Source organism: Scomber scombrus, chromosome 16 (assembly GCF_963691925.1).
Source record: "Scomber scombrus chromosome 16, fScoSco1.1, whole genome shotgun sequence".
Classification (NCBI taxonomy): domain Eukaryota; kingdom Metazoa; phylum Chordata; class Actinopteri; order Scombriformes; family Scombridae; genus Scomber; species Scomber scombrus.
This window is the reverse complement of record NC_084985.1, coordinates 17,471,547-17,495,108: the sequence shown is the minus strand read 5'-3', so window position 1 is coordinate 17,495,108 and position 23,562 is coordinate 17,471,547. Positions and strand designations below refer to the sequence as shown.

Here is a 23,562-nt window from a genome sequence, read left to right as displayed (position 1 = left end):
TTTAGTACTCATCATCAAAACAGTTTCTATTTCTGTCAATCAGCTAATCAATTAGTCACCTATAATCACTCCAGCTCTAATCCAAATCCCCCATAACACATTCCCTACATTTTTATTTTGATTTATTGTTTTTTCTCTACTACTACATTTGACACAGAAAAGCTTTTATTAGTTATTACTAAACCAGTGAGTTTTGCATTTTTGATAAATATTGACAATGTTGAATATAAAACCAACAACAGATGCAATACATACATTAATATTTAAGGGAACAGTTTAGTCTAGTCTTGCTGTTAGTAAGATGATAAGATAGTCACCAACAGTCTGTTATCTATAAGACTATAGTAGATGCTTATCTCAGCTTTGTAGTTATGTTATATAATGTTTATTAAAACTAAACAAAAAAATACCAAAGTGTAAAAACGATAACTTATGTTTTTGCAGGGGGTTCTGGACTATTTGTATTTCTAGCCACACTAGCTGTTTGATGAGGAGTGGCTACATAATACTTCCTCCAGTCAAAGTAATGCATGTATGCCTCATCCTTCACATCCAAGTAGGGCAGAAATTCTGCCAGTGACTTCGCATCAGCGAAATAATTTATGTGAATGAAGACATCAGAGGGAAGGAACTGTTCATAGTTTTCTCTTGGTGGACCCACAACTACAGGGACACTGTTCCTGCCACAAGGGAAATGAGAGGTAAAACTTATAGCTAGCAATACCTGAGTAATAGTCTCAGGTATTGCTATCTCAACCTTTGTCTTGAAAAAACAGTGTCAAATACATGAATCTAAATGTACTTTGCCAATTCATGGTTATATCTCTCTTTACAGCTGTTCCAGCTGCTGGATTGCTGTTACTGACAATCTAACACACCAATTTGTCTTCCTTGGGCAAGACAGAGTCATCTATCATCTCTGTGTTCCCGATTATCACTGTGATCAGCATTTCTTCTGTAGCTCAGAGTTAAATTAAACTGGTACCTTGGTGTTTGTTGGAGATTCCACATTAAACCAGATCCACTTCTGGAAAGCAGGGTGTGGATCATGTGGCATGTTTTGCAAATGCCAGTATATATCTTAATGGAAGAAAGTGACTCCCTGTGGTTTGCCATGCAGGGATCTGTCATCTGTCAGGTCACAGCAATCGATGTTGAAGAAGGGAGAGCAGGCTTTGAAATAAAACTTCACGCCGAGAGGCCACAACCATAGCAGCACTGTGGGTTTTTCATTTGGATTTATGCCTTTATAAGCTTCTTCATAAGCCGAAGTAGATATAAATGGAGAGAGATGGAGGCTCCATGTACAGAAAATATGCAATAACAGAGTAGATAGGCCCAATAGCAACTATCTCTGCTAAGCATGTTGTTTTACTGGAAGCTGTTGTCATCTGTGGAGGCAGACAAAAAAACAAATGTGATGATAATGAAACTATGAGTTGCAACAAATTCAGCTATAACAATAATTTCGCACCTAAAGCTGTACATTATAATGCAATCCAACAGAAGAGACTTTATGATTTTCAGTTTTAGTTTAGACAAAACACTATTCGATTGAGCAGGACACTTAAACAGTGACTTGCTCTACTTCTATTGTTTCATTAGGAAGAAAAAAAGTAGTAGAGTATTTTACAAAAAAGTAAAAATCCAAATAAACATGGTTTGTGTGGTAGAATTTAGTTTTTCTATCTTATTTACAAGTTGATCAGCTCGCGACCCCTTGTGTGGGTCCCAACCTCAAGTTTGGGAACCACTGCTATATACAACTTATGGTATGTATAGATGTGAAAGTCAAATTTGTTGTTCAAGGTGGAAATCTGATGCACTTCTTTGTCAACCTGCTGAAGAAAAATGTTTGTACAGCCTCTGGACAAGAGAAAATCAATGACTTGGGCGACAGTAGTAACTTCACACAGACAAAACACTGGATGTTTTCTCAATAACAAACAAACCCTGCCTCATTGATCTTGTCATCTGGAAAAGTTTTTTGGTCTTCCTTTTTATTTCCACATCTCATATTTTATTTAGAGCACTACTTGGAATTGCTCTGAAACTAGCTGAACATTAAGTTTTAGTAATTTTAGCATCTGTAAAGCACAGCATCCATACAGACAATTGTATCTTAAACAAAGTGCCCCACTGACAGAATGTCTACCTCTGCATCTTTCCTAAATAAAACCAAAGCATAGAAACAGTACAGCAAGCCAACCCAACCCAATAAACACACATCAACTGATTCAGGCTTTCTACGTGTATGTGTACATGCAGGGTTTTTAACTGATCAATGATCAGTCGACTCGCTACGGAGTAAAAGCAGGTTGTAGAGGATACAGAATCATTGAGCTGTATATTACTGCAAGCTCTACTGTTTCACACGTGTGTTTACATTCATGTATTTAACAGAATGCTGAAAGCAAATGCAATTCGCAGAAAAAATAGTAGAGGACTGATTACACATCAGATTAAAGCATACACGGGTTTATTTAAACACATGGGGTCATGAATGTTTAATCATTCTTTAGCTTTCACTGTATGTATAATCAAGTAATGATGATGGTCATTTGAAGGCAGAGGAAAACTGTGAGTTGTGACTTCAACACAACATACAGCATCAGCAATGCTTACTGCATGTACAGTAGTCACTCTATAATTTAACACATATGCCTGCACTCACAAAGGCACCATATCCAGCCTGAACCCTGTATCTTTCAGCAAGTTGGTGTCCTGCTGTTGTCAGTCCATTTTGTCATGTGAGAGTCTGAGTCTCTGCCACAGGTCACATGAAGTCAACCTGCTTCAGCTTGGTTGGAAGCAAATACAGCACTACATTTAATTTGTGGTGATTTTGTTTTCTTACAAAACATATCAACAATAGTGAGGGTATAAAGATGCCAGATTGTCTCCAATTATCTCTAAATTCCCAGGGGCTGGTGCAGGAAATGTACTGTATCACTGTGAGTGAAATACACTGACATACAACATTTAATTCCTTAGATTAGATATGTTAAAGGTTTCATGGCGTCACTTGCAAGTAAGGATTTCTGTGTGCAAGTTTTAGATGCTGTGAAATGTGCACTGCTGATGCTACAGATGGACAGCAACATGTTAAGCTACTGTGGGTAAACACAGACAGTGAGTTATATGGTTGGTGTTTATATATGTATTTATTAAGGGTACGTAATGACAGCTTAAGACAGATCTTTAAGCCTCTTTGCCTCTGTTTCTATTCTGTGTAAAAAGATCATATGTACAGACACGGGCAGGTAAAAGACAGCTCTCATTGTCACCAGCAGAATTGTTTTCAATAGTCCATATTTGACAGACTTGACAGTGTTATTTATGATGCAAATTACTAAACAATCAGCTTTGGACCATAATGCTCAACAGCATGCTGTGCAATTCACTCCATTTATGTAAAAGAGATGTCACATTTAAAAAAAGTAATGTAATATTTTTTAACTGAAGAAAGCATTACCATATTACTGCACTGAATGTGCTAGCAAACAGTTGCCTATTTACTCTCTTATTTCACTCTCCTTTTAGTTCTATATCAGCACAGTTTCATTCACATATTCATGTATCAACAAATACACATACACACAGTCGCATGATGGAGCTGTTATTATCATCACTGAGATCATCAGTGGAGACACAAAACCTGACATTAAGTACTTTTATTTTTAACTCACTGCAATGTCCAAGAAATGTCTGGCTCATTCACTACTAAATGCTCTGTTATTCTCACCAGTTGGTTGTTAACATTTGCCAGTGTAACGTTTGGTGCTTGGGAAGTAGCAAATTGGGTTTTTCAAAGTTTTTTTTTTTGTGCTGAAAACAGCTGCTGTGTCTGACACTGATGAGACTACTGAGTCCAAATCTGGAAAGACCAAAACAATGGCCTGAGAGATGCTAAAATGCTCAGTAGTGTTGAGAAGAACTGCAGAGTTTGGTGGCAATTCTTTGTTTGTATAGTGACCCTTTTCACAGAGATTTAATCCTTTGTTAATACTGGATATACACTTTTATTAGTACAGCTTTAATATGTCTGTGTTTATTCATGAACACCATCCTCACCAAAGATACAACCAGCATAAACCCCACAAAGACATTTCACACAGACAGGCCGATGAAAGAAATGAAAGATTTGAATTGACTTACAGAATCTAGTGGCTACAGTCCAGATATCACTGCTTCGACTTTATTTTATGTTTGTGGAACACTGGTTATGTAACGGTATTTTATAGCAGCAGCTTCAATTGGAAGTTGCTGTTGACTTCATCCTGCAGAGTTTTATTAGTCTGGAATAAGATGCAGTCTTTGGCCTGGTGCCTGAACTGCACAGTAGCCTCTGATCAATGGCAGACTTGATGACACACAGATTTTCTTTCCCAAACCTTCTTTCAAACCAGCAGAAACAACACCTTTGTCCTCCTCTGTCTCCAGAATGTCCACCTGTCTTTATTATTTTAACTGCAAGCAGAATAAATTAATATTTGTTTTCTTTCGTTGTAGCTGTGAAATGAAGGTTACAGTCTTCATTTCCTAGAGACTGCAGTGAGATAAAAATAAAACTGCTTAATGTCAGGTCTTCTGGCTCCCTTAATGATCTCAGTGCTGATATATGAGCATTTGAATAAAACTGTGCTGAGATATTTATTTCCATCAAATGTACTAATTGCAATAACCCTTCCATGTTTTTAGAACACATGTAAATTGATGGTGCAGTGGTGCAGTGTTAAGCACCGTCCCCTCACAAAAAGAGGGTTCTGGGTTCAAACTGACCCTTTCTGTGTGGCGTTTGCATGTTCTCCCTGTGCCTGTGTGGCCTACTCTGGCTTTCTCCCACAGACGAAAAATATGCAGGTTAGGTTAATTGGTGACTCTAAATTGCCCAGAGGTGTGAGTGTCAATGGTTGTCTGTCTCTATACTATAAATTTTAGCCCTGTGATTGACTGGCGACCTGTCCAAAGTGTACCCCGCTTCTTGCCAAATGTGTGAAATTGGCTCCAGCTCCCCTGCGAACCTCTACAGGATAATGGAATTAATGGTATTAAATAGTGATCTTTAGGGGTGCTGGTAAGCTGACGTCACCTTCAGACAGAGCTAGGCTAGCTGTTTTCCCCTGTTTCCAGTCGTTATGTTAAGCTAAGCTAACTGACTGCTGGCTGTAGATTTATCATGGATATCATTATCATCTCACTTTCCAAAGCAAATAAGCATATTTCCCCTAAAAATGTCTAAATATCCCTTTAAGAGCTGCAGCTGCATGATCTCATCATGCAAATGATGGAGAAAAAGAGGGGAGATAACATTTATCCAAGAAAACTTTCCTCTTACTGAGATAAGGGTAGATAGATTGAGAACTATAAGAATTTCTGTTTGGCTGTTGTCTTCTTCCTGTTGCTCTTTGATAGTTTGAGGGGATCAGAATCTGAAATTCATTAAAGCAGGATGTATTTTTAACTGTGGATAATCATTCCTGCCCTTTACAGGACTGTATTATTACATTGCAGGAAGTGAAACTCCTGGGAGAGAATGACACATACCAGTCCTGTATCTCCACACTTATCTTTTGTGCTGGCCCAAGGCAGCAGCGGACAGGGGATATATAAGATATATAAACTTCTATCCAGCTAAGTGGATAAAGAGGCGAGTTAGCAGGAGCCGCCTGGAACTACGGTGTCCCCAGAGGCCCGTTATAAGCTTCTCAGTGGTGCCATCCACTCTCAGTGTGGCATTGAATCATTAGGAGATATATGGCTGCCAGCCCATAATGAGTGTATCATCAGGCGAGTGTCAATCTGTCATCGCTCCTGGGAGACCAGAGTATTGAGGGAGATCGAAGGCGCCGCAGGCCACTTGGAGATTGCCTTTGTATCTCAGATGCAACAGTGTAGGTGTGACAGCATCAAGTTAGACGGCGACTCTGCTGTTAGATTGTCTCCTAAAGGATTCAGGAACCACTGAGATACACAGATACGGACAAGGGATAATTGAAGTGCTTTTTGACACCACGTTTTCTGGCATTGGATCATTACATCTTGCAGTGTGTTATTAGATTGGGCCGATTTCCCTAGATGTGCACTACATGGACAGAGACAAAACACCCGCTGTACTCCTACAGCAGAGTAGTGTTTCTATCACATCAGCCTAGAGTTTAACATGTGGGCGGAGATGCTACAGCCAACACCTAAGGCAGAGAAATGTAGTTTAAAGACTTGTAATTTGAAGAAAGTCTCAATGTGTAGTGACAAATACTTTGCAATCATTTGAGTCTTTTGCAGGATGTAAAATATGCCTCTGTTCTTCTATTTTAAATATTAGTTTAAAACAAGAAGCTTAAAACCACAACAATGCCTTGTTGTGGTTTTTGGGAGTAACTCTGGTCTTATATTGCATAACTTTGTTGCACATAAAAATATAACAGGGTCTCTCAAAAAGAGAGATTCTCAAAGATTATTTAATGAAACGTGGAAAATTCCTCCACATTCATGTTGTACATAAGTATACATACACAGTTTTGGGATGCAAAATGTAGCAAGGACAGCAGTCTGCCACTTTGGTCAGTCATTTGAGAGGACCCTGTTACACACACCATTAACTCGCAGTATCAAACACACACACACACACACACACACACACACACACACACACACACACACACACACACACACACACACACACACACACACACACACACACACACACACACACACTCACTTTCACACTGAGCAGTTTTCATGCATCATTTAAAGCGCATTATCAGTTCAACACAAGAAAACAGCCACACATACACATAAACACACAACATAATATCTGGTATGTTTCAGTAAATTAGCAGAAAGCGTGAAGATTTTAAGTGTTTGAGTGCAACTTCTGTCTGTCCATATGGTGCTTGGTCATGCCTCTTTTTGTTCCGCTGCAAATGATTGGAGGGGATATGGCGAGCTGGTCATCCATCTCAATCCTGAGCTCCAGATGTTCCACAGCCACACAAACAAACTGCCTTGCTCAAAGAAATCCATAGCTGCGTGGATTATTTACTGCTGATTTCCTGTTGCATGTTAAAAAGAAAAACACAACATTTGCTTCTCTTCTTTGGTGAAGCGAGAGTAAGACAGCACAGATTGTATTTCACCTCCTACTGATGACTTAGGGAAAGTGCCTGAACCTGAGAGGATGTTTTGTGTCTGTGTGAGTGCATTTGTGTGTGTTTTCAGGAGGGTAGGTTAGGGAGGGGAGGAACTAGCAGAGAGGGATGGAAGGACGACGGAAAGAGATAACAGAGGAATGAAGGAGAGAGGAGCTGAGGGATGAGAGAGAAGGGAGAGGAGGAGGAGATGAAGAAGTCCGATTATGCAATCAATCAATAGATTCTTACTGTGTTCACTCTGACAAAGACAACCAATTCTAAAATCAATTCACATTCTTGGAGTCACAGCAAAGAGGCACTCATCTCTTTCTCTTTTCGTATCTCTCTTGTTTTGTCTCTGCCTCTTTTTGAATCTCCTTGTTTTCAGCATACTAACACACTCAGCTAGAATCTCCTCTGCGCTTTCTGGTTTGTCTCTTGACTCAAAGCTGTAGCCAGAAATCCCTCTGTCAGCTCCTGACAGGACACAGCACTTGATAAGCGCAGGATGAGACAGTTTTGGTCACGGAAGGTCAAAGGTCACGTGGCTGGCTCGCTTAATTAACGCCTTTGCAGTGAGAAAGGTTAACAAAAAGAACCTACTTGCTGGTGTGAAAAGGTGATGCTACTATCTGTATAAAGTGGCTAATTAGCGCTTGTGCGTGCCTGTTAGTGAGAGTGTGGAGGCACTGAAAGCACGGGAAGACGTGCGTTTTGTCTTTCTACCTTAAATGTGATGTGACGTGAGTTTTTAATCACCTGTCACATCTGTCAAGGCTCATGAAGCAGTGCAATTGTTTCCTGTTTCATAACGCAAGCGAAGCATTTTCTCTATGTGTGCTTGCGTGCGTGTGCATGTGTGCTGGCTCCAAGCACTGCTGTGTGAAAATACAGTACTGCAGGGTGGTTTTGTCAGTGCCAGGAGAGTGGTGGGGGAATGCCCTTAAAATCTGGACAAAAACAACGACACACACACACACACACACACACACACACACACACACACACACACACACACACACTCTGCAAACACACACACGCACACATGTGCTGGCGTCACTCCCAGCCTGAGTCAAAGGAAGAAAAAGAATGCATGAGGGAGAGGGTTGTGCTGTTGTGAAGTCATATGGCATTGGTAAACAAGTTGGGTTTTTAGTTTTTACCAGAACTGGGGAACTTTCTCTTTGTGTTTCCTGTTGGTGACCACAAAATTAACAGAGTGAAACAGAAAGAGAGTCAGACAGAAAGAGAAACTCTAAAGAAGGTAAAGAAAACATTGAGTAAAAAGAAGAAGGTGAAAGACTATGCTAAACGTGACGTAGGAAAGAAAGAAGACCATGATAGGGATAAGCTTAGGAAAACGTCTTTTACAGTCATGGTAATCAAACCTTAAAGAAACAGTTCAACAATCTTGGAACTACCCTCCCTTACTGAGAGTTATTGGACGAGTTTGTCACCATCGCTCCCTTTGTTTAACCCAACTCAAACTGAAATATACAGTACAGACAGCAAGTTGCAGATTTACAGAGTTCATGCTGTTACTGTCTCAGAGTACAGTGACAAATAACTTGCTGCATACCGCAGAGATGCATTTACTTAGTGAGCTTTACAGGTGACGGTAGGTGCATTTTTGAGCTGTGGAGAGAGCCAGGCTTGCCGTTTCCCCATTTTTATATTAAGCTATGCTAATCAGCTTCTTGCTCTTGTTCCATAGTTAGCACACAGATTTCTTGTCTTCTTCATGGGAAAGAGAACTAATTTCATCAAACACTCTTGTCTGAGACAAACATGCACATAATCCAACCACCCATTAACACATAGGCTGAAATGATTGATGCCCAAATATCCACATTTTGGACTCCTGTATCTCTCCAATGCTGTGTATACTCCATATGTGTCTATTATCTTGTCTCATAGACTATGGAAATATTGAATAATAACATCTTTCCTCCCAGTGGACACAAACACTTAGCCACACAGTTGAGCAGCTAACAAAACACAAAGGCATGGATGTAGTCATTATGGCAGAAATCAATGCGATGCCTTTCACTGCCGCAATGTTACACGTATTAAGGTCATTAGTCAAAGAGGAAAGGTGCTTGTTAGCAGCAAAATGTGTGTTAAAAAGTCAAAGGCGATTCCTAATGAAGCAGCAGCACTTTGTGGGCTTTCTCTTTGTGGTCGATACTCTTCTCATGACACTCAATGCTTCAGTGAGGACAGTGTAATAAGTAGAGAGAGTTAAATGGAAGTGATTTCCCAAACCAAGTACTTACGCTCACACTCTCATACTTACTTAGAGATGAGGAAACTGTTTATTTTTTTTGTTCGTTTATTTTCTCTCTCTTTCCTGACCACTTTGATTTCAGAGAATGATTTCCGACATTTACCAAGATGCCTTTCGACAGCTCCACAGACCATGAATGATGTTTTCCTTTAAGCCTGCTGATATAAAAATGGAAATTTCCCGCACACTTTCCCATTACTTCCATTTCTTATGCCCTGTGACACTCATTCTGATTTTTCAACCTTTAATCTAATTTAAAAGCAAAAAACATCTCATTAGTGATATGAGAAACTTTTGATAAATGAAGGAAGGATGTGTGAATAAAAATGTTAATATTGAAGACTTGATTTGGAATGAAACGTGGGGTTTTAATCCAACTACACAGAGAAATATCAACAGCAGCAGCAGCAGCAGCAACTTATCATCTGTCTGTTGACTATAAACCTTTTTTTTCTTTTTTAATTTGTTGCAGCTGTTTCACATAGTTCAATATAACTCCAATAGGAAATACAAATCTCTTCAAAACATTCAGGAGCTGCTCATTCTGCAAAAGAGAAACATGAAATCCATTATTACTCAAAGGCAGGTGTTGTTATGAAAAGAAACTACAGTAATTAGGACTCACTAAGAGTTAGGATTTTATTAAGAAACAGTAGAATATACTGTTTATCTACAGTGGTGCACATATGAAACCCCACACCTGTCTGTCTATTAGCATGACATGCTGCCTTTCTATGTCTTTGTATGTCTGTCTGTGTGTTTTTGTTCCTCTCATTTTATTTGTTTATATGGTTGTTTTTCTTCCGTTCTCTCCCCTGATGTGACCTGGCTCACCTGTCAGTAAGAGGCAACTGTTTTGTTGTGGTTATATTGTCACCCTTACATTTTAGACAGCCATTCATGCATTATCCATCACGATAAAGCAAATACACAAACAAACAGACCAGGTGCTATCAGGCTATGCCGCTCTCACGTTGCTCTCAAAAGACCATAGCTGTGGTTCTGCATGTTTTGGAGATTTTACTGCAGTTTTACATTACTGTTGAGTTTTCTTACTGCATAGTATGAAACTTGCAGGTAATCAAAATGTGCTATTGTAAGGTTTATCATTACAAGTTGATTTGAATACTATAGTGAAATGAATGATAACCTATAAGTGCCTGAAAGGTTAAAAAAAAAAACACATTAAAAATTAAAGATCATGGGGCGCCCTGGTTGCCTACTGGTAAACATGCATAGCCTAACATATAGCCCTAACATCCATCGTTTGATTATGGCAGTGGACCTTTGTTGCATGAAACACCCCTCTCTCTACCTGTTTTCTGTCTCTATGCACATTCCATTGTCAAATAAAGTCAAAAATACAAATAATAACCTTAAAGTTTAGATTCGGTTCCGATTTAAGGGAGCAAAGTTTAGATTTTAGAATAGCCAAACTTTAACAGCTTAAGATGTGTGTGTGTGTGTGTGTGTGTGTGTGTGTGTGTGTGTGTGTGTGTGTGTGTGTGTGTGTGTGTGTGTGTGTGTGTGTGTGTGTGTGTGTGTGTGTGTGTGTGTGTGTGTGTGTGTGATGAGTAATGGAATAATAAGTCTTTCTTTATACAAGATTCCTTGGGGAGACATATTGATCAAGAGGCCAATTGATTAGGAGGATTAATTTTCTTGGTGTCCAGGCTCATGTGTGTGTGTGTGTGTGTGTGTGTGTGTGTGTGTGTGTGTGTGTGTGTGTGTGTGTGTGTGTGTGTGTGTGTGTGTGTGTGCGTGTGCGTGTGTGTGTTTTCCATACAGTCATGTTGTCTATAAAAGAAATTAAATTAAGATTAAAAAAAATTAATGTTAATTAACTGAAAACTTGGATAAAACAAAGCAGAGGCACAAGCAATAGTTTTGTTTCACACTCTTGCAATGAGGGTTGGCTACCATATGTTACATTTTGTATTGACACTTTTAAAAGATTTAAACCATGTTTTGGAACTATTTCCTGTGTTTCCTAAATTGTATCTCTCAGCATTTGAACAGCATCTGCTGTGTGGGCAGCAGCTCTGCCAAGTAAACAAGGCTCTTATTAACTATTAAACACTTCACAACAGGGACCACAAAACACACACACACACACACACACACACACACACACACACACACACACACACACACACACACACACACACACACACACACACACACACACACACACACACACACACACACACACACACACACAGGCATTAACCAAAGCTGCACAAATGCAAGTACGAATGAAGAGCGAGTGCGAGTCCCAGTGCAGAGTCAGTGGCCTCTTTTTCCTCTAGTCACAGTGAAATTGGATCTCTCCCTCCATCCCCTTCAAGGAGGTTGTATACACTTCACCACCAGGCGTCCAAGTCCCTCTTGGCCTCTAATGGAAGGACAGATGAATGACTTCGCAAGCAGAGGGCGGTCCAACCTGATTCAGCTCTACTACAGGCAGTTTTGGCCATGAAACTGCTCTCTGAGTGGTTACTAAAACCATATTTAAGCTGAATTAAGGAGAGGACAATGAATCACTATATCAACAAATCATGTTCTCTGACCTGTAATCTGCAGCTGTAAAGTCAAAATGCCAAATAATAACCTTTTTTTATTTGCCAGCATGAAGACTCTTTAGAGAATTTAGGAACGAAGACAAAAATGTGAGATATTGGATATTTTTGTTTTGCATTTTTTAATATATCCTGACTTCTGTTTACAAGGTGGGGCCACAAGAGGGCCCTGTCACACAGTCAGAGCCTAGATATAGCTATATAGACACTATAGGAATATTAATAAAAAGCAAAAGGTGAGAATGTAATATGGTGCATTTTAATACCAGGAATGTCTTTATTATGTTTTTTTTATGAATGTATTTATTGTATACGTTATGGGTTGTGCTATAAGTCTGAATTTGATTGGACTGGACTGAACTTTAGGGCTGCAACCATAGTGATTATTTTCAATATTGAATAATGTGAAGATTTATTTTTAAATGAATCAATTCACTGTTCTATGAACTGTGTAAAATAAAACATTGTTCACAAGTTTATGAGCTCAAGATGAGTTGACTTGAAAAAAATACTGACAGATTTCTCTCAAATTGGTCCTGTACAGGGCAAACCATTTTTACATACTATACTGGCCATGTAGTGAGATTAAAGGATAGGTTCACAACTTTTCAAGTCTGTCTTAAAATTATAGGCAGGTGTCCATATGGACACTGAAAGAGAATTTTACTGGTCTTTGGATTTTGGACACCATCACTAACATTGAAAGCACATTAGGAACACATCTTTCCATTGCCAGTATAAACAGGAGGAATGATAACAGCAAGGAAAACATTTTTTAGTGTTCATATGGACACCTGACTATATGAAAAATTGTGAATCTATCCTGTAAGCTGCTTTGTGTCTCAGTTTTTTAGAGATTTATTAATCATGCCCACTGGATCTTTTACTTATACTCAAGGAAGAACATAAGTTAAGAATATGAGTTTAGATGTCTTACTGTTTTAGTTCAATCTTAATCTGGTTGTGTAAATAACATACTCACTGTGACTTCCATCCAAGTTTTAAAACTTGTTTTTTAGGTGTGGAAAGCTTATAAGGAGAAACTATTTGTACAGTATGAGGTAGAAGGGAGGCTGACTTTCATCAAAGTTGTGAATGTTCGCGTCCACTCTGAGGGTGAAAAGGTTTACTGCATATTTTCATTCTCCACCTCTCATGGCCGAGCCCTGACCACAGGAGAAGTCCACTGAATGACACACTAACTAGTTCACCCAGGAAAGGAAACTCCCCGCCTTCCCAAAGGACGGCCGTTCAAAGTCCGCTGAAGCAGCTGCTTGTTTGTGTGCATGCATTTCTAAGGAAAGAAAGCGGAAAGAGAGGGGGCTGTGTCAATACACACACGAGCCGACTCCCTCAAGTGTACCGTCAAGCATCAAAGGCGAAGTTTCATACTGATACCCACAGCAGTTTGTTTTAATAAAAACAATCCCTCCTCTCTTCCTTTCTCACAGCAGATTCAGATTCAGATTCAGAAACAAATCAAATAAGTGCTGAAATGCAAACTATAGATGAGTAGTTTTGTGGAGGGGTGACATATTCATGAATGACGCATGTGGGAGGGACACACACACACACACATGCACTCACTCACATCATCAACCTTACACTTGGACAAATAATTTAACGGATGACATGCACACCCACACACATTTGTAGAGGTGATGTAATAGCTTCCTGGATCTGCTGTTTTCCAGAGTGAATAAGAGTTGTTCAGGCCTCAGCCAACTGAAGGACAGTATATACAGTGGATACACCAAAAGACACACACATCTATTTACACCACTCCCAATTCTTCCATCATACACCCAGTACTGGTGTTGTTGGATCCACCTCTGTTTGATTTTATGAATCACATGAAGTTTTGTTTCTCACTGTAATGCTGCACACTTAAACTAAAATGGACAGTGATGTATTTCATTTCAAATCAGCGCTTTATGCTATTTTAGCCCAAATCTAGTCTACATATACTGTATGCTGTTACATCTTGATGTCACATCTGTGATCAAAGCACACCCACACAGGTGTTTTCACTTATTCTGGCTAATTAGTCTTCCGCTCAGGTAGAAGTTGAGCCGAGCTACACTCGAAAATAAAATATAAAAACATCAGAGAGGTTAGAGTGATGTCAGCCAAACACAGTCTGCACACCCCCACAAAGTCCTCAGGAAGGGTCTTAAAGGTAACATGCGCTGAGTTCTTCTGTCACTATTTTGCAGAAGATGTGGCTGTATCGCAAGTAGCCACTGGGTCAGATTAAATGAACTCTTAATAAATCTGTGGTAGAAGCTCTGAAAGCTTTAGCTTAGTTTGCAGCGCAACAACAGCGCCCTCTTCCCTCTTCCCTCTTCCCTTTTGTCATGTTTTGTTATTTCTTGAAAAGTGAGGAGAAGTTGCCTGAAATGTTAAGATTATTTTAAAAACCAAGAAAAATCCACTTGTCTTTGGTTTCCCTTATGTATTTTTATGATAGGATCTCAAAATTAGTGAACTAGTTTGCTAATGTTAAAAACGTTCTGATAGTACCTTTAAAGTCATGGCCTGGGTTCAAATGTTCAAAACATGTTATGAGCAATTATCACATTAAAACTAGTAAACAATTACATAGTGTAACCAAAAGAACTCAGAGTCAGGAATGCATTTTAACTTATGTTAACTTTGTGTTGACATTGTTTTGTCAAATACAAAAATTATTTTTGTATAACTTCTACACAGTGAGGATAAATGAGATTAGTACAGATAAAAGTGTAAATTAAAGGCTCGGTTTGAAACAAAATATCATTTTTTCAGGCACCACAACCGCATAAATTTGCAGTTCACTGTCAGATATAAAACATTATCTTTGACCTGACTTTATGTAATTAGCCAGTTAGACCAATAACAGGATCTGTTGAACTCACTACCTGCATCATGAGAAACTAGCTTGGCAGCTAATTTATAGCTACTTTGCTAAAATTTTCATTTTTTGAAACTGTAACCACCTGCTTATCTTGCTCTGTACAACTTCATTATTGTTTACAGTACAGACTGTCCTTGGTATCACCTCTCTACCACGTGAATTGGTATTACTGCAACAAAAGCACGGAAAGCACTGGGAGGTGAAGCAGACAGAGTTCCCGGATCTACCTTTAGATTTCCCCAGACACCAAAACCTTTTGGGGAATTAGATCAGAACTCTTATTGGGCTAATCTAGTTTATTATAGAGAGTTTTCACTTTCCCTTTCCACTTTACAGAGCTCCTCTCTTTTAACAAGGCCATGTAAAAGTTCTTCCTTGGCCTTTTTTCTCTCTAATATTGCCAGAAACAGTGAGTTGGCGCTTTTGCTCTAACCAGAGTCTCACAAGCAGTGGGATGACATCCATGAACAGCGGGGGCTCGTCTTCTGGCCTCTTTGATGAATTTAAATCATTTATGTGAATTTCAACAGAATATGATTCATTTTTAAAATTGTAAACAGATTTTGTTAGTATCTAAATCACTGCGGAAGTACTTAATCTTTAATTGTGTTGCATTTAGGGAAAACAACCTGTTACTCACCAGCCTCAACTGGGAAAAGGACACAATGGCTTCAGTGAAGCCACATTATTCATTTGCAGTGGAACTATTGCTGCACTGACACAGATAGTGGGTGTATTACCTGGAAATCAGAACCTATTTTCACATGACTGCACAAACAACCTCACAGTTGTGTCAGGGAAATATAACCTGGGTGGAGATTCAAAGGAGCCAGTGGCAAGTGTGTGTGTGTGTGTGTGTGTGCATGTGCGTGTGTGAACTGGAAGGCAAGCTGAACCACAGGATGGTATATCATTGTTACTCTTCCCTGCTGCAGCCTGTACTGCTGTCAAAATGTGTTATTTCCCTGAATATAGACACTGTGGCTTAAAATCCTTGAGAATGGTGACCTTTCTCTCTCCCTCCCTCGCTTTCCCCTCCTTTCTCATGGTGAGGCTGGCACAGAGCCGGACAGCAGCTCTGTCGGCCTTGATAGAATTACAGTTACAGAGGGCTCAGCAGCTGGCACCTGGGATGTGGGTGAGAAAATTAGGGACTCTCCAAGACTCCCTGGTGAGCAGGAAAGGGTATGATGAGGAGAATAATTAACCAGCCTCTCCTGGAGGTCTCTTCTTGCATTTCACTTTCACATTTAAAGGAAACGAGTAAAATTTGTCCTTCTGAAATGCTAAGTACTGTGACAGGTGTCCATCCTACAAGTTCTCAGTAAAAGGAATGCAGAATTCTGGAGTATAAAGGGAGATTTTACTATTTCATTTTCTTTTAGCACTTTGTTAATATATTCGTATAAATAAGTACCATCACTAGCTTTCTTCTAAGTTTTCAATTGCTTGGTTTCATGGTTTTCATCTGTTTCTGTTCATCTATCATGAAGAGGATTCGGTTGTAATCATGTGACCCATGTATGGAATGTGCCCATTAGCTCGTGCTCCTGGTCTGACCCCTCTCCAGTCAATATTGTGATCGGACTGATCGGCTGATGTTGTCTGTTTGCGGTGTTCATTCAGTCTCTTGTTTCCTAGCTGTTGCATTTGGGGAGGTCTCATCTTTAGGGTCTACCAGTGGAGATCATAAAGTGTTGGCTTTTGGTAGGTTTCTGACTCCTGGTGACCTTAAAACTCTGGTTTGATCTTCTGTTAGCCCAACCATGTAAGGGAGTCACACGTTAGTGACTGGTGACAACTAAGCTAATTCTGTCCTCTGATTAAGGTGAGATGTATTTAGCTCTGGAAGACACAAGTTAGTGTACCTTGAGCTAAAATTATTTTGTCAAACTACTAGATCGCGGGTCAAGAAAGACATTTCAACCTCGAGTTGAGTTGAGTTTTGCTTGCATTATCCATGCTGTGATGCAATAAAATCCAGCTAAACAATTAGTAGAGTTAAACATCAGCACCATTGAGTTATGTTAGTCAACTTACCAGATCCCAAAAATAACTGAATTGTATGAAAGATTTGTTTGTTGTCGCTTACTGAAACCACTGAGAAATACTGACCAGAAACACATAGGTCACTGTGGTATTGGAGTGTCTGTTATGTGCTGATAGTCATGCTGGTGGTTGAATGAAGCATAGGTTTCTGACTGTGTGCGTGTATGCATTTGACCACGAGGCCACCAATGGTCAATGTAAATGTCAGCATTGACATGGTTAGAACCACGGGGTTTCCTCGGTTATGTACAGGAGGGACCATGCAGATGTTTTTGGAAATTTAAGTGCATGCTATCATTCCAACCATAAAACCACAAAGGAAATATTTGATCCAGTTACTTCCCCTGAGAATTACATCTCTATTCAAATTCCTGAAAGTAATGTTGACATCCACAAAATAATGTTCTTCAAACACAAAAGTTATGAGTAAAACATTAACTCTGACATGTTTGTAGCCGTCAGGAAAGTGATAAATAGATTGGGAAGTTGGTCAAGTGGCATGAATGTTTTTACAACAGTAAGCAGCAATGGTTTATGTGTATTGTGGTCTTAACATGGAACAACACTTGCATAAACCACCAGTAAGAAGGTGGGGGATTTTATCAAAGTGTCTCAGTTACTTTGTGTTACTGCTGCACTGTGGAAAATGTCAACTATTGTTCTGTGTCTTTGCAACTTCTGCTATAATGAACATGTTTTTCATTAAGCATAATGAGCTCCATTACGCTTTAGTTCATGACTGGGGGCAGTGCCCACTGGACTTAAAGGGCGGCTGATATCATGGAAAATAAGAAAAAAGTGCTTTAGGAAGGATTTCAGTGATGGACCCTCTTGTACTGTAAAATTACTCAATTCTATCTTTTCTGTATTTTTAAGTTTTTTTTTGAAATTTTGAAATTAGTGTCTCAAGAGCTAGCGTGTTGAGGTGGAATCTGTTACTATGTTACTAAGTCTTTACAGCCCTCCAGAGGATGGAAGTTTATGTTCAGAATGGTCACTTTTGAAGGCAATCTTTCTCTAATATCGGAAAGCGGTTTGTCGTGGAAATTGTCTTAAAACACCACACACAAAGATGAAATAATACACAAAACACTAATAGGTTGAAGACCAGCATACACACAAAGTGGCATCAGCGCATCTCAACAAGCAAAGAACAAACCTAAACTATTATAGTTTCTGAAGGAACAAAGCAATGATCTGTGATAATTTGAAAAAAATATTTTGGTTCTTCCTATATACTGTCCCATGATTCCAGCTGTAGCCATTACTCCAGGTAAATGTCCCTAAGGAAATGTGCATTATTCATTAGGTGGTCTTCTGATTGGCTGGGGGCAACACCTCCAGCCAATTGAAATAGCTGCTCTTCTATAATATTGCTTTCATGTAAATAGCTTGGAAATCTGAACTGTAGCATTTAGATGGATTTAGAGAAATCTAAATGTCTTTTGGTGAATAAAATGTCACAGATATGTTTAAGTCGAAAAAGGCCATAATACCACATCTTTATTTTTAATTTTTATTATTTATTATTTTTAATTATCAAACGTTAATGTTTTTCTTTTACATTTTAAGTGAGTAATTATTTGGTTATGAAAGTCTTGTAATAATAGCATATCTTGTAGTAATTTGCACTTTTGTTGTTAAATGTAATTGGAAAATGCATCCTTTTATCTTCAAGGCTTCTTTGCCAAAGCAGCACCTTGAAGTATTTTGTACATGTTCTCCCCTTAATTTTGTTTTTCTGTCGCCTCGTCTGTCTCCTCGTCATTTTTCCCTGAAGGTTAACAAATGTATTATTCATGACAAACAGATGCAAATTCCTTCCCCAGCAGTAGCCCCAATAGACAAACAAACAGTACAGCCACACGACATGTATCTTAAATGAGGTCTATAATCGCTTTATAACAAACTACTCCCCAGTTGGTATCACTGCTGATTTTTCTTCCAAACTCAAAAACCCACATCATATGTGAGAGCTGTGGAATGGAGGTTGAATGGATGCAGCTTAACAGTTGTGGTGGATGAAATATTCAGATACAGTACTTAAAGGTTATATATATAGTCATTTACATGTGTCATTCATTTCTATTGCCAATGAGTGAATAGGTACTAAAGTAACTTCCTAATGTAACTAAATGAGTCCTTCCCCACTTCCCTGGTTGCATGTAACAGCCTGTGGTCTGATTTCTATTTGAGTTACCCAGGACGGACAACACAACAGTAACAGTATCCAACTAGAAACAGCCTGCAAATATTAGCTCTCCAGCTAATGAGATGGCTAGCTGCCCTCATTGAACACATTTCATGACAAAACATGGCCACAATGACCAGTTGCACACTGTTGAGCACACACACAGAAATATTATTTCCTCACCAAAGAAAATAACCTCCAGAGCAAAAGCAGAATATAACTTATCCCTTTTGTTTTTTCTGTTGGTTGTCCAAAGGTGGTAAGCACACATTTCACAACAAACAACACAGACTCAGCGCATTGTTTCCTGAACACAGCCTGTTGCTCCCTGACCACAGTGCTTTGCTCTACAGACACAGTGTGTTGCTTCCTGGACACAGGGTGTTGCTCCCTTGATACAGCCTGGTGTTCCCTGGACGCAATGTATTGCTCCCCGGACACAGCACATTGTTTCCTGGACACAGCCTGTTGCTCCCTGACCACAGCGCTTTGCTCCCCAGACACAGCATGTTTCTTCCTGGCCCTAGTTTGTTGTTTCCAAGCCACAGCTCATTGAGCCTACCAGTGTTTAGTAAATATGGTTTATAAAAAACAGTTGTTGGTTTGCAGGTTGGGTGGTGCAGATTCGTTCTCACCAGTCACCAACCAAGTACAACAGGAGCCTCTATGTGTGTGAGCATATAGCAGGAGGCATGGGAGGAATCACCAGCATTAGACTCACAAGAGTTCAAGATAGATGTAGAAGTACAGAAGTGCTACCTAAATTTATTAAAAATGTCAAAAGTAAAAGGACTCATCATGCAGCAGAATGGTCTCCGTAAGTGTAATATTACTATACATTCTTCCTTTTTCATTATACCTGGAGCAAATAGTAACCACTGTATGTATTGTTAGGTAGTTGAATCTTTAACATTGATCACATGTTTTGTATGTTACATCTTAATCTTTAATGTAACTATTAACTGTAGGTGTCAGATACTTTTAGTGGAGTACAAAATATAATGTTTAAATGCTTTAATCTTCACAGAAAATTGCATTTTTATCCCTGGATGAAATATGATTTCAAAAAGGATTGTTGTCGTGTGATTTGTCAAAATCACCCAGTATATTACAGTACAAAAATGACATTAAAAAGTGTGAACATGTAGTAATAACATACGCTTCACTTCTACATTTTTGGAAAATAAATATCAAAAAACAGATCAGCAGTTCATTGGGTATTCTGGACAATAGTGCAATCAAGGTCAAGTTCACACAATAACTGTCAGATTGTTTCCATGGTGACATTCAAAATAGTGAAGTGGTTACAATAGAAACAAGTGGGCTCAAACTAGACAATGTCATCACATGTTGAAACACTTCTTTATTACTATCACCTGATAGCGAGAATCAAATTTCAGTTCTATGTTGGATTTCCATGTAGGAGACTCTTTGACTAAATTGTTACAAACACACAAAACACAAAGCAAAACAGGAACGTAAAGAAGGAAGGTTCCTCAAGCACTATTTTTAGATTGTATGTTGTGATAAAGTGAAGTGGGTCTGTCTGTGGCTTGTGATTCATTAATTGCAGTTGCCAAATTTAAATCACCATGACGTTATTGCTGATATGCAGATTTGACTGAAGCTGCTGTTTAATTTTAAACTCTAGATACTCTCTCTTTAGACTCTTGTCTAGAGAATTTGAAAACAAAATCATTTCAGTCAGTGTGTATGCACTGTCTGGGTATTAATGTTTGAACGTAGGTGTAGGAAGATTTAATCTGAAGGGGAAATACAGTTAACTAAATGCCAGATGTTGACACAGTATGAAAGGGGAATTCATTTTGCTGTTTTTCTAGCTGAATCATGATGATTAGGAGAGAAAATACTACATAATTTACAATTGTGCATATTGTTCGACTCCCACGTACAGTAAATGTTTCAGAATATTTCACACAATTTCAGATTCAGTCAGTCCATGCACTTGTGTTGGATGGTTAAGGTCAGTGAATGGGAATCCTCAGTGGGGTCCCGTCTCCCCTTTGACCCCTTCTTTGTCCTTCCATCAACTTATCCAGTTGCGCTAAAGAATGTGCGGCTGAAAGGGGAGTGTGGGAGTCACTTCAGAGAGACAACCAGTGAGAAGAGTTGACTTTGAGTGGGGATTTGGAGAGAAAGGCAGGCAGGTGTTAGAGTGGGAGTGGTGGTTCAAAATTGGACATGAACTAGGTTAGTGTGTGTGTGATCGCAGAGTGATGAAACCAGACCAGCGTGAGGGAAAGCCCAGCCGACTGCTAACACAAACACACCAGGGGGAGAGGAGGAGAAAAAAGAGAGGGGGAGGATGTGGAGGTTAGAAAGGTGGGGGAGAATTGACAGAAGGAAGAGTGTTTTGTGTCAGCTTTACAAGGACTACAGCTGTCAGGAAGATGCTGATGTTGACCAGTATTGACAGGGTCGAGGGACTGTTTACACCAGAGTCCATTACCGAGTTTGCTTGGCGGAGAACAGATCCATATTTTGTCCGATCCTTCCTGCCACTGCAGCACGGAGAGCAGAGACTTGGCCTGAGTGGCGAGGCATCTATGAGTGAAGGGCCTTGGAATCTGGATTTCAGAGATGTTTCACACACTTAGAAAACAGTGTGGTGTGTGTTTGCATCATTACCATAATTGAGAGTGACTGTTAAGAGGGCATGCATGGGGAGGTGTTGGCACTCCTCGTCCAAAAAATCCTGTTTGACAAATTATGTGAATGAATGAGAGGAGAGGCGTAGCTGGCTTGGCTCCAGCGCTCCTGAACGATGGATAGGGTCACAGAGTAGATAAGGGACTTGTGCGAGTGTGTGTGTTTAGTGTATTTCTTGCTGTGAATTGGTTGCAACTGCTGGCATTTTCACAATCACTGTTTAGGCTACTTGCCAAGCAAAACATGTCTGTTTTATCTGGTAGACCTCTGCCTGAGACAAGCATCCGATCATGCCAAAGATGGTAGACTATTGTGTCTTTTGTCCCTGCGCGGCTCTGTTTTTCCCCAGCTTAAAATGTTGAGTTGTTTAGAAAGTCTTTGGCTCCTGCTCAGTGGAGCAGCCGGCGGAGTGAGGTTACTCCATGTCATTGGAATCTGTGCACAATGGACCCAAAACCCTCCTCCCCCTTTAGCACCAGCTTGCGAACCCCTCTGCAAGAGCTCTGGTTTTACTGACCCCCCGCCCCCGCACCCCCATCCTCCATCCACAGTTTGAGTCCCCCCAACATACACAGGAGCCCTCAGTGCTGTTAAATGGCTCCCTGAAGAAGCAATATAAACATCAGTGTTCAATTCAAGGCCATAGTTCAGCTGGAATGCACCCCACCACAACTGCTTATAGTAAGCACTTCTTCCTCTCTCTCCTTATTTGTCTCTCTTCCCTCCCTCTTTAACTCTCTCTCTCTCTCTCTCTCTCTCTCTCTCTCTCTCTCTCTCTCTCTCTCTCTCTCTCTCTCTCTCTCTCTCTCTCTTTTTCTGATAGCCTAAATCCACGGACAGCGTCGTTGCCATGGCACCGCCAGTGAGTCAGTAGCCTACAGCGGTTAAAACACGCTCACTCTCCTGGTTTTACTGTGGGATGTTCAGTCAGCATGTTGGAGCGCACCGGCTGAACGCAGCACTGGGAGCCATTGGTGTGCGCTGTAACTCTTAGCTCTGTCCCGGGATGAGACTTCAACTGTGAGACTGCGAGGTCCGTCGTGGACGCACAACGGGACACGTCGCACACCTGCGGCTGAATGGAAATAGATGGAGGGACTTGCGCTGCAGCCGAGCTGTCGCCGCACTCGACCGATTACTTCACCTCCTCTCCTGGTCCACGGGGGAGCGCGCTTGTAAGCTGATTTGACCGGGGTATGTGAATACCTCTCCGGGATTAGAAGGTTATTGGGTGAACGACAATGCCCCGTGGCTCGGTCCGGCACTCCCGGCTATTGTTAGTGCGGCGGCAGACGCACGGTGCCCGGTCTCCCCCGGTTCCACGTCATCTCAAGTAGCTGCACAGCCTGCTACTCTGCCTCCTCGCTCCGGTCGTCCTCCCGGTGTGGATAGGATAATATGACTTCCTGGCTCCGCACATACGGCAGCGTCCCTCTGTGTCTCCTGCTCGGCTTCTTAGGGGTCTACGCAGAACCGGGTGAGTGGAGGCTCATTAGGGCCAATTACATCATATCCTACCAATTACCCTACGTCTTTTATCATGTCAAGCCATCACTGCGCAACATCAGCCCCCATCCCGCATCAGTGGTATCTGTACTCTCTGCAGGGGATCCACTGGACACAAATCTTTCTGAAAATAGATTTATATATGATGACGACTCTTTATGAGCATTTTATCCCTCAATTTCCACAAAACTGTCATTATCACATATTAGAGGAAGACCGAACATTTTAAACCAGTCAGACATATCCTCATT

The 23,562-nt window shown here is 40.2% G+C and overlaps 1 protein-coding gene and 1 pseudogene across 1 annotated transcript in view; one reads left to right on the top strand and one right to left on the bottom strand.

The window, feature by feature from the left end:
• Nucleotides 1-430: 430 nt before the first annotated feature.
• On the bottom strand, nucleotides 431-23,133 carry LOC133995926 (4-galactosyl-N-acetylglucosaminide 3-alpha-L-fucosyltransferase 9-like; annotated as a pseudogene).
• itgb8 (integrin, beta 8) overlaps nucleotides 23,134-23,562 on the top strand; it is a 14,396-nt gene continuing 13,967 nt past the window's right edge. The window contains exon 1 of the mRNA XM_062436352.1: nucleotides 23,134-23,282. Within this exon, the coding sequence (XP_062292336.1) occupies nucleotides 23,204-23,282 (79 nt within the window). The 5' untranslated portion in view covers nucleotides 23,134-23,203. The remainder of the gene's footprint in view (nucleotides 23,283-23,562) is intronic.